The sequence below is a fragment of the Colossoma macropomum genome, unplaced genomic scaffold (assembly GCF_904425465.1).
Source record: "Colossoma macropomum unplaced genomic scaffold, Colossoma_macropomum, whole genome shotgun sequence".
NCBI classification, from domain to species: Eukaryota; Metazoa; Chordata; class Actinopteri; order Characiformes; family Serrasalmidae; genus Colossoma; species Colossoma macropomum.
Window position 1 is genome coordinate 23,132,494 of NW_023494800.1, and position 11,916 is coordinate 23,144,409.

Consider the following 11,916-nt stretch of genomic DNA (forward strand, 5'->3'; position numbering starts at 1 on the left):
GAGCAACCAGCCCTAGTGTCGTTTCATGTGTGCGTAGATGTCTAGAGAAGACTGCCAAAGAAGCACTGAATTTTATTACTACTTAAAAATATGCAGAGCGCACATTGAAGAAATGGTTTACATGACATGATGTGTACATTATTTTCATGTGAATTCAGTACATCAACACAATTTTGTGTTTCAATTTATTTACTTTTGCCAATAACTGTGTCAATGTAATATATTTTATTCATGTGGAAATGTTATACACAATTGACAATCCAAAATCCAATACACTGCTTTTTTCAGTGCATTTTTACTGCTGGTAATAATTTCTTTGAGTGTATATACTATGCCTGGTTTTTTAAACAATAGTAATAATAATGATTAATATAGTGACAAATGATTTCATGATTGAAGTGAAATGTCAGCTGCCATCACCTTCTGTATATGTACATGTGCTTTTAATATAACCTGGTTGAACTGCACTGGTTCTCCAACACGTGTAGGAACTTCATTATAACTTCATAATCATTATTAGTGTTGAGAGGAGTGCACTGTTTTCATGAAGCATTTTCTTATCATGTCCCATCATAGAACGCATGGAGACGGCCAACAAGCAGCTAGCAGCCAAAGAGTGTGAGGGCACAGAGGACAACCGCAAAACCATCTCGCAGCTTCTGGCTCAGAGTGAGTGCTCCTTCCAGAATTTTCTCCCTCCAGGCTGAAAAAGAGCATTAAGAGTGGTTTATGGCCATCTGGAGACACCACAAACACAATTAGTTGAGTGTAGAGTTATGACTATTAATTATATTAGTAATTGATTGAATTAGTCAAATACTGATTAAAATGGCCTAAGAATAATAACAATCATTGCGTAGCCTTTTAAAGTCTCTAAAATACTTCACTGAAAAAAAAGATAAATTAGAAAACCTTTAAAAAAATCTGCTGCAAAAATGCATATGAATGAGGGTGTCCATTAGACTATATTTCATGCTCTAAGGTAGGAAAATTTAAAGCTGGCTTTACACAGTGAAACCTTTTTGCAACTTTAGATGCTTGAAACCTACATGAAACTAAATTGCACTTGAGTTGCATAATGTAGTGTCCCACAGCTCACTTTCATTAAACAGACAATCAAAATGCTAATAATGCGCCACATGCAGTACTTCTAAGAACTCCCAGTACTTCATGGACAGGATGAGTGAGACAAGTACAACTATACTGGCTACTTATATTAATTTGCACAGGCTTAACTTATACAGATCAAACAGGTTTAAAAGGCATTCATACTGTTAAGGACCATAGGTAGTTAAATGAAAGACAGAGGTACAGACATAGAAAAAAGAATGTTATTGACAGCTGGAAAAATTCCTGGATGACTTTTTATAGCGACAATAATACGGTATATCAAAAATACAGGCTGCTAGTTTTGGCAAACTATCTGTAACTGAATCTGTTGCATACAACTTTGAACTGCTTTGTGCAACTGTCAAGTTGCACGGAAATGAATTTGTATGCACCTCACAGCATGTAGCATGAAAGTTTCACTGTGTAAAGCCAGCCTAAAGCATGCATTATCATGAATTCACTGAGTCATGTTTAATCGAGTCATCACAACAGCCCAAGCTCAGTGGTTTGTTTTCAGAGTGCGGCAAAAGGCTGAAAAAGCCACCTGAACTGAGCTGATTGTCTTTCACTGTTGGGCCGTTCCACAGACAAAGAGACTCAGCGGGAAAAGGAGAAACTTGAGATGGAGCTGAACACGCTGCGCTCCACCAACGAGGACCAGCGCAGGCACATCGAGATCCGCGACCAGGCACTGAAAAATGCTCAGGCTAAAGTAGTCAAACTAGAGGAGGAGGTGAGCTCACTGCTTTTTTAACTGTGGCCCGCTCAGCATATTTCTGCAGCATATGAGGGAACTGAGTGGTATGCTTTCAGTTAAATCTGGGATCAATTATCTCTGAGTGACTCCAAGTTCTCTGTCAGAGAGTGTGTGTGTGTGTGTGTGTGTGTTTGTATGGGCCCCCTTGTGGACACTTTTCACCCTCGAGCCAAAGGCTGCAATATCTGGTTCAGTTTAAAACTGAGAAGGATCTCAGAGGAGCTCTGAGGAATTTAGGGTTTTACTTCATTGCTGTGAGTGTGCCTAATACTTTGCTGAGTCATAGGTCCATGCTGAAGAATAGCTTTTTTTTTTGTTTGCCATCATTCTTACTGAGAGAACACTTGTAAAAAGTCAGTTTATGGATGACTAGAAATGAAAGCGCTTTACTATTGTGAGTACGAAAGATGAGAGATATTGCCGTTGAATTGAACAGTTTTGAAAGTACATGTAAAGCCACATTTTCTGGTCGTACCACATAATAGAAAGATTGCCGGTGCTTTGACGCTCTGTTGAAAGCTTCGTTAAATTGACATTTATATAGTAAAGTCAGTGGTAACTCGTCTGCCCTAAAGCTGACCACAAAAGAACTTTGGCTCGACCCTCCCTGTGGACGGCAACTTTGAAGTTCTTCCCGTCAACACTGCAGAGCCGCAGTTAAAATCTTCAAGCTTGAGTGAACAGCTGGCCACGACCTTCACTGAATCCAAACGAGTTTAGAAAACTCAGCCGACAGCTAAACAGCCTCAGCTAGGGCCGATAACGAGAGAGAGAAAGAGAGAGAGACTGACAGACAGAGAATTCCATCAGTTTTTTTCTATTGATTTCTGCCAATCCCGCAATAAACTTCTTTTCTAGTGTTCTGTGTATTTTATTATAGACAGAAAAAGAGAGACACAAATAGTGACAGAGAAAGTGAGAGACAAAGAGACAAAAAGAGACACAAAGAGAGAAACACTAACAGAGAAGGAGAGACAGGTGGAGGCAGAGAAAAACACAAATGGAGAGAAGAGACAGAAAAATGTTTACTGATTTCTAACAATTAAATCCCTTATCAAGTGTTTTCTATATCTGTTTGTTTGTGTGTATGTGTGTGTTTATATGGTTATTATTTGTTATAGTTCTTATTGTCATTTTCATTGTTATTACTACTGTTATAATGCTTTGGTTATACTGTCATGCAGTCATGCTAATAAAGCTATTCTGAACTGAACTGAAAGAGAGAAAGAAACTAACAGAGAAAGAGAAAAAAATAGAGAGAGAGAGAAAGCGAGACAGAGCGATAGACACAAACAGAGAGAGGAGAGGGAGAGACAGGCAGACAGACAGACAAAGAGAAAGTCCAAAAGAGAGACAGACAGAAAGAAACAGAGATATAAAGAGAAGAAAGAGACACAGGGAAAGAGAGAGCAACAGTAAGAAAAAGGGACAGACAGAGAGATAGAAAAAGAGATACAAATAGAGAGGAACAGAGAGAAACAGACAGACTGACAGACAAAGAGAGATAGAAAGAAAGACCAGCAGAGAAACAGAGAGGCATACAGAGAGAGAGAAAGAGACACAGATAGAAAGTGACAGAGAGAAAGCAGCTCAGGCAGCGTTGACTCCTGTGAGTCTGAAGTCTGTGAGTGTGTTTGGAACAGTTGGAGTGTGTGGCCTGCCTCCACCGTTTGAGCCCCAGATGGCCTTCTGGCCGCTGCTGAAGCCGTCCCAAAATGCACCGGCCTGTTCCACTTTCCACCGGCCCCAGTCACAAATGGCCGCTTGTTCCCCAAACAAAGCCTCTTGAGTTGTCTGCCATGAAAGGACTTGAGGATGACTGAATTCTTAACCCCCCCAAACCCCCCCGCCAAACCCACTCACCAACCAGGCCAGGCCAGTCCTGTCTAAACAGGAGCCGCATACTTGTCCTCTTTCTCTGCTACTTCTGTGCTGCATTGCCCCCTGAGCTAAATTGGGCCATTCATTTGAGCTACAATTATAGCTTCTGGTGGATTTGAAAGTAGTTCCTTTTGGGTGGAGGGATCTGAAGGACACAAAGAGGTTATTGTGAGGTGGGTTTTCAGTTGAGGAAGGAGCAGTGGGGCTTACCTGTATGTTCCCTGTGTGCATGTGTGTAGCTGAAGAAGAAGCAGGTCTACGTGGAGAAGGTGGAGAGGATGCAGCAGGCTCTGGCTCAGCTGCAGGCTGCATGTGAGAAGAGAGAGCAGTTAGAGCACCGGCTCCGCACGCGCCTGGAGAGAGAGCTGGAGTCGCTCAGGATGCAACAGGTGAAACAGAAATGCAAACAAACACAAAAAACCCACACTGTACAGAATGTGAAAAGAATTTGGCCATCTGCATTAGCCTGGCTTGAAGGATATACTTATAAGATGTACAGTTAAAACTGTTTACTATTTGGGCAGTGAATGTGCTTTAGCTAGTAAAAACACTATAAAATATTAGGATAAGTATAAATGAACGCTGATGCTATAAACGATTATTCTGTATCTTCTGAACCAGTTAGAAGGTTTAGTTCCTCTTCTCCTCGATGCAGCCGATTCCACCCCAGCACACCTGATTTAACTTTCTGCAGAATTCGCCATTTTGAAAGATAAACATGCCTTTCACATTAGTTGTATAGATCTGAGGAGTGTTTAATGTTTGGGGGGTCAGGCAGCAAAGAATTTTAAACACACCTCCCTCAAACACAACACAGCAGCAGCTCATTGTCATTATTCGGCCAACCCAATATAGTAATTTATTTCTATAAGCCAATGTGAACTAACACTGCAAAAAAGGATATTTCTTAAAACAAGCAAACTTATCTGTCAATATGGTGAGATGATTCCACTAAATAACAGTAACTTACAAGGGAAAATGTCTAGAAATCAGTTAAATAATTTCATAAAGTTTTTTTTTTTACTTAAAATTAGACATATTGGATACATCAACTAGGTTTAGGATGATTTTATACAGTAGCAAATTTATGGGAAGTAAGCTGTTTTATTCTCATTTGTAGTGAAATTGCACATGTTAACTTTTGCTGTAGTGACTTTAACTTGGCAAATCAGCTTAATGGTGAAATGAGTTACAGCTAACATTAACTAGCAGTTCTTGCCAGTGACAGTGAGGTGATAAAGTTGGATTCATATGTGTGTATTCAGATTTCTTTCTTCAGTGGCTTTCACACAGAGGATGTAAAAAAGTTAATGTGTAAATTACTATTGTTAGCAGCCAACACAGTCAACTACAACATAGTTTCCATCCAAAATTGGTGGCATTTTCCACAGAACACAGATTTTTATGCATTATTGTAACCGCTATGAGCTGCTAAGGGATCAAATATAGCTGCAAGCGGCGTTCAGCGGGGTCGAAGCATGTTGGATAGAACACAAATGATAGGCAGCCAGAGTTTGTTGAATGACCTTCATTTATAATGAGTGTTTATAAATGGTCTTAACCACATAAACCGAATGGACCAAAAAGTTGCACTTTTAAATCTACCACTAGGAGTTACATCACATGTGCACCCCCATTGGCAACAGTTGAATAATTTGATCAGATTCAGTGTGTAGTCGCAGGGCTTTCTATGTGATACTGTGTTTTCTATCATGCATGAGATTTCCTTCATTGTTGGTTTTACGGAATGTGCGCATGAGCTCAATCAGACTGCAGTCTGAATCTGCAAGCACTTATTGTTGTTTTGAGTAACGATAAAGCACAACGGGCGTGATTAATGTTCCTGTTCATGTTTTCTTGTTCACAATGGTTTTGTTTGGCTTTGTGGGATCTTGTTCTTTACATATGAAACAAACACATCAGCACTGCGAAATTGTGTTTAACAAAGAAGAGCAGATTTATCAACAGAGATTTTTTGCATGGGTTAAAAGATGCGCACACTGACCTTCTGCTCTTAATATGGGAAGAAGCACATTTTTAACTAATCCAAATATCTGCACAACAATTTAACAAGCTTTGCAAGGCATATCACAACTGCCCTACTAATATTTTGGCCGTATTGTGTGGCCCTGCTGTAGACCAACCGTCATGTGGTCACTGCAACAAAAACTCTGTTGGAAGAGAATGTGGGGTGTACTATGTTTTTCTCCCACACGCACTCACTGATGGGCACAGGCGTTAAACAGTCCAGCAGGCATAGCAGAGGCTCAGCTGCAGTCAGCAGGAGCTGGAGATGTTTCATTTCTCCAGTTCCACTCTACTCTTCCTGTGTGTCCAATACAAACTTCCATCAGTGTTTTTACATGACCCTTAATCTGGGGGAAAGGTTGCAGCTCACACTGTGCATGAGTGTGTGTGCGTGTGGGAGAGGGAGAGAGAGTGAGCTAAAGAGTGGAAGAGCAAACAGCTGTGCTCTCCATTAGGGGCCCAGACACTAGACATCCTTCCTAACCTTTGTACTGTGTTTAAAACCTGAAAACCTGGCTTTGCTTTTATACAAGCAACTGTTGGAGAGTAAGCTCTTTTTTAAACAGAAACATTTGGCAGGGGAATGAGATTCACAAATACACAAATACACTGTTCCAACAAGCCTGTGTAGTTTATGAACCTACACGGTATCTCATGAATAATTCCGCATCATCGCTGTCCAAGAAAAAAACAAACAAAAAGAACATGTATCTACAAAATGGTAACTTTACAGTAGCAGACCAAACCATTTTCAACAAGCTGCAGTGGTGCTTGTTGCATAACAATGATGTAAACATCCAAGCTATGATGTTTCAGTCTAGGCTATTTGTGGTCATTTGGAGAAATTACACTACTGATACTTTATCATGCACAAATTACTGTACAGAACCTCCACTAAAACTATTCCAGCTGCAGTAGTGCTGCACTCTAAAGCATCTCTCTCTCTCTCTGGGATCCACAGAGGCAGGGTGGTCAGCAGAACCCTGTGGGCCCTGAGTATAGCACCACAGCTCTGATGGAGCACCTACGGGAGAAGGAGGAGAGGATTCTGGCTCTGGAAGCTGACATGACAAAGTGGGAGCAGAAGTACCTGGAGGAAAGCGTCATGAGGCAGTTCGCTCTGGACGCCGCTGCCTCCGTTGCCACACAGAGGTACGTACATATGTTCACATAATGGAAGTTAAGTTAGAATCTGTGGCAGAACATGAACATATCAAAGGTTTAGTTCCAAAATGCATTAAGCACCACTTTTAAGAATTTTCTTTTTCATTTTTTTTCACGATGTATGTTGTTGGGAGTGAGCTTCACACAAAAACTATCAGTGCTATATTATCACCTTTATTAAATAAATAAAAATGTTTTCCATTACACATAAGTTGTTGTTGTTCTTTTCAAAAACCTATTGTATCCAAAAGTGTTACAAATGGATATACAGCACTTCTGAACTAAACTCTCCATATACTAGGTGTTATGCAGATATGCATCCAGTGTAGTCTTACAATTGTCTTCCTCAAATTGAGTTTCAAGCGATGTTTGTGTGTATGTACATACGTACCTCACTTCCAGCTTCTACCCCTTTCCTCGTGCAGGGACACTTCCTCAGCCATCATCAGCCATTCACCCAGCAGCAGCTATGACACCTCAGTGGAGGCGCGCATCCAGAAAGAGGAGGAGGAGATCCTGATGGCCAACCGCCGCTGCCTGGACATGGAGAGCCGCATAAAGAACCTGCATGCGCAGATAATCGAGAAGGACGCCATGATCAAGGTTCTACACCAGCGTTCTCGGAAGGAGCCAGGCAGCAAGGCCGATGGACCATCCACCATGCGGCCCTCAAAATCCCTCATGTCCATCGCCACAGGAACGGGCAGCTCCAGCGGCTCTGGCCTGCTCTCGCACTCATTGGGCCTCAGCGGGAGCAGCCCAATCACTGAGGAGCGCAGAGAAGACCGCAGCTGGAAGGGCAGTTTAGGTGAGCGTGTCCTCTACAGCACACAATGGAATTAAATGTTTGACTTGTTGATGGAAGGAACAGCCATTTTAATATTTTTGTCTTTTGAATAGCCACAATTTTTAATGAATAGTATTTGAGTTCTCTAATGTGAAAATATTTTCTAATGTTATGAATAATAAAATGTAGACACAGGTTTAACATTTATGTATTGCGTGTGGTTGGTTTTTGAAAATTCAGACTACAAATGGCCTTACTAACCAGTGTTCATAACAGAATAGCGTCGAAAGAACAGAATATGTCAAAAAAAAAAAAACCCAAAAAAACAAACAAGTATCTCCATTTCTGTTGATTTGTACACAGCAGCTGCCCTTTACCTTGTGTGCAAATTTCATGATCAGTGGACAAATAGAAGTACTCTAAAATTGCTTGGAATAAAATCTTTTTTACATTAACTCACATTAAAAGTGAAGGTTTTTGCCTTCTTCTGTAAAAAGGTAAACTGTTCTGGACCTTCTTCTCCTGCTTGTCTTATTTAGCTGTTAAGCCCCTCCCCCTCTCCATTGCTTGCTTCAGGTGTGTTACTGGGCCCGGAGTTCCGAGGCGATTCTCTGAGGGCGGAGTCCATTTCCTCCTCTCCGTCTCCTGTGTTGCCTTCCACTCCTATGCCTGCCGCCACACACTCTAAGACAGGCAGCCGGGACAGCTGCACCCAGACGGATAAGAGCCAGGATACAAGCAAGCCCAGCACGCCAGCACTGCAGAGCGTAGCAAACAACCGCATTAGCAGCCCAAGTCCTGTGTACATCCCTGACCGCATCGCAGGTAATGCATACATACATTTATACACATGCTGTTCATCTGGCTCAACTCATGCCACACCTATTTACAGTGAGTGTGGTTGGGATATAAACCTCACAATGGGGCTGGCCCATAAAACAATAATGATAATTATTGGAACCAAACATTTTCTCAGTATTCATGTTAATGTGAACTTAAGCTATTTTGAATTAAATAATGATGTCCTTCTGTTCCTAAAGCAGGTAAGGCTTAAACACCGAATAGTTGCTATTTCGGTACATTAGGTGGTGATGTGCACCTTTTACTAGACAGGGAGGGAGAAGTCTAGCCATTCACCCACCCAACAGCACAAAACAGTGTGACAGGTGGAGAGTTAGCTAGTATCGTATTTTCGGAGTTGAAATTACAAGAAGAGAAAAAAGGACTTTTTTTTAACACAGTGTCTCTAAACAGGAAAAGACTGAAGGCCACACATCTTCAGCAGCAACTTTATTCTCTCAATCTTATTTCCTATTTTGTTGACACAGTTTCAAGTGTTGCATGTTGAATGCTGACCATAAATACCCTGTACAAGTGTATTTTAGTAAGACTCTAAAGTCATTTTTCTTCAGGATTAAAAGATGAATATAATTGTTAATGGTCTAGTCTATTAGAGCCTAATAGCATAATACACGTTAGTTATTCTGGTAACACCTAACGCTCTAAATAAATTGTTACCGGAATAACTAAAGGACCAAACATCTAAACCGTCCGGGGGTCCTTGAGGACCAGTTTGAGAACCACTGCTCTATAGATGCTTTGTAGATAGTCAACTTAATATTTAGACCTTAAATTGAATGTAATAGACTCTGCCAAATTTGACCCTAAACATAAACATACCATATCTTCTATGCAAAGCCTTAACATAATCCTAAACCTTTCACCAAATAGTTTATTAACAATTAAAGCATTTGTAAATAAACTATATCAAAATAAAGTGAGTGATATGGAATCTAATCACCCAGTCCTACATGAAGTTGGCACACTGACCCCCAGTGGCAGTGCAGTCTGTTATGAGTGACATTTTAATCAACATTCAAAACTCCTAAGTGATTATGTACACAGGTTGTGGTATCAGCTGTAGTAAGATGTTTTTTCTTCCTGCAGATGTTCCGGTGTTCCACAGCAGCACTCTAGAGAGAAGAGCTCCCGTACAGTCTCTTCCTCAGCAACCCCTCCCTCAACCACCGCCACAGCAGGATGTGGACAGCGAGATGGTGGAAATCCTCATCTGAACTGTCTAACATATACACACATATAAATACATAAAACAGGTGAAGGATTCCTTTATTCTACAGTATGCTCTTCTATCAGCTCTTTACTGGGGGGACACTAATGGTGTGTTGAAATGCACTACATTTTTAGTGATATTTTATGCCTTGTACAGAACAAAAGCCTCAGTATACAATGTCAGTTACGATTAACTAACTTTTTTGTACAGTATTCTCTGGTGGCCTTTTCCTCCTCCAGAGTTTAGGACCAAATGTATTGGCAACCAATTTTGCAGTTATTGCACTACTTTTTCCATTTTAGCTTCCAATGTTATTTCTAGGTTATATTTTGTGTAGTGCACATATACCAATGTTACAATCTTGGCACTTGAGTATACAATGGTATGGGAACTAGCGGAACAGTCGTTACATGTAAATACTGTATCTAAATACTGTAAGACACATGTAAGATAGAACTGAATGTGTATGGCCTTGGGAACTAAAAAAGGCACTGTGAGGAATGCAGTGTTGAAGAGAACTGGCCCATCCATGCTGCACCCACTAATGCGTTCTTTTGTAAAAAACTGTTGTAGTGGACACAACTCTAAATACCAATATGTGTCTACATTATTCATGTCAGACAGCTACAGTGTTTGTTTAGTGTTGCTACTTTCAGTTAAGAGTCTCCAGTTTCAAAAAATATACTACGGAGATGGGCTGTGGAAAGAAGCTAGGCAGATTGGAAGCAATGACTACATACAATTTGCCACCATACTAATTTTAAGCTCAATAACACAACAGAAAAAATACTCACCATCTGTCATGAGAGAAATTACACAAAATCTGCGCACTCTAAATGTCATTAGTTTGACAAAAACTGAGCCGAGCATTAGAACCTCTCACTTGTTTGAATGGGATTTCTGTCAGTTTTCTGTAAAGCTTATTGAACATCAATAGCAGCTACTAAAGAATGCATTTGTGGGCGGTGCATAGACGGGTCTGTTGGACCAACAGGATGTTCTGTGCAGGTCCAGAATCTTACATTGCTGTGTATGCAAAACGTCAAATGACCCAACTGGTTTTGGGTTTGTTTGTGTAAGTGTGTGATGTGAGAGAATTCTGGGTTGGGTAAAAAAAAACAGCACTACAAAGTGTCTCCGCACCTTTCACGAAATGCACCACATCTCTTTATGTGGTGGACGTGTGGGGTCACTTCATATGTCAGGCTTTGCGAAGTCTCTTGCCATTTCAGTTTTTTTTAAGTAATGGTTACTATGAGTACATTGTCTGCTATGAACAGTATGGTTGGTTGTGGTCAGAGTTGTGTTGTGTATGAGAGATGGAGGTGTATTTCACAGTGTTTTCACTTTCTCAGTTTTCCAGGGAATGCGTAATAGACATTTAGCTTTTGACCAAAGGTTACATTAAGCATGGCTGAAAGCAGAATGGATCATTAGTTATCAGTGCATTGTTTAATATCTCAGAGCAAACTATCTGCAACTGAGATTTGCATTCACTGCATGCCATTGCCTGCCAAATGGAAGCAACGCTCTGGTACTGAATCAGTATTGTTTTGCGCTTACAGTAATAATGCATATGCTCAGTGCGTTGTTGATGTGCTTTAAAAATAGTCTTCACGAGTCTGCACATCTTTAAAAAAGCTCATCCATTTTTTGTCATCAGTTAAAAAAAACAGGACCAAAGAAATATTACCGTTTGGTCAACGTTAAGTGTCCCAGACAAATTTACTACATTATTTAAGCAGTTTTCTACAGGCCCTGAAAACATACAATCAGTGTTTCGTGTTTCATCTTTGTTTGGTATTCAGTCCTTTAGCTCACAGAAATGACTCATTTAAACATTTCATCAACATTTTGAAATACCTCTCTCTCTTATTGTGCAAAGTAACTCAAAACAAATAAAGAGTATATTTTTGATAGCCTTAAGTAGTGCCTTAAATCTGCATGAACTTAGGTGGTTTCACTTACAGACTTAAAATGGGCCAGTTTTCTGGACCCAAAATAAGCTTAATCCTAGTCTAAAAAGGCTTGTCAGTGGTAAATCACCTGTTATTACAATTTTATCCTAATCCTAGTCCAGTAAACCAACTCTTAATGTTGTAGTATTAATTGGTTATC

At 40.4% G+C, this 11,916-nt stretch overlaps 1 protein-coding gene across 7 annotated transcripts in view; it reads left to right on the forward strand.

The window, feature by feature from the left end:
* The window catches only part of amot (angiomotin), a 33,956-nt gene extending 24,081 nt beyond the window's left edge, over positions 1 to 9,875 (forward strand). For all 7 annotated transcript variants that reach the window (XM_036587877.1, XM_036587876.1, XM_036587878.1 and 4 more), the window contains 7 exons: positions 577 to 669; positions 1,698 to 1,843; positions 3,988 to 4,137; positions 6,738 to 6,928; positions 7,366 to 7,748; positions 8,304 to 8,552; positions 9,675 to 9,875. In XM_036587877.1, the coding sequence (XP_036443770.1) occupies positions 577 to 669; positions 1,698 to 1,843; positions 3,988 to 4,137; positions 6,738 to 6,928; positions 7,366 to 7,748; positions 8,304 to 8,552; positions 9,675 to 9,802 (1,340 nt within the window). In that variant the 3' untranslated portion in view covers positions 9,803 to 9,875. The remainder of the gene's footprint in view (positions 1 to 576; positions 670 to 1,697; positions 1,844 to 3,987; positions 4,138 to 6,737; positions 6,929 to 7,365; positions 7,749 to 8,303; positions 8,553 to 9,674) is intronic.
* Positions 9,876 to 11,916: the final 2,041 nt, after the last annotated feature.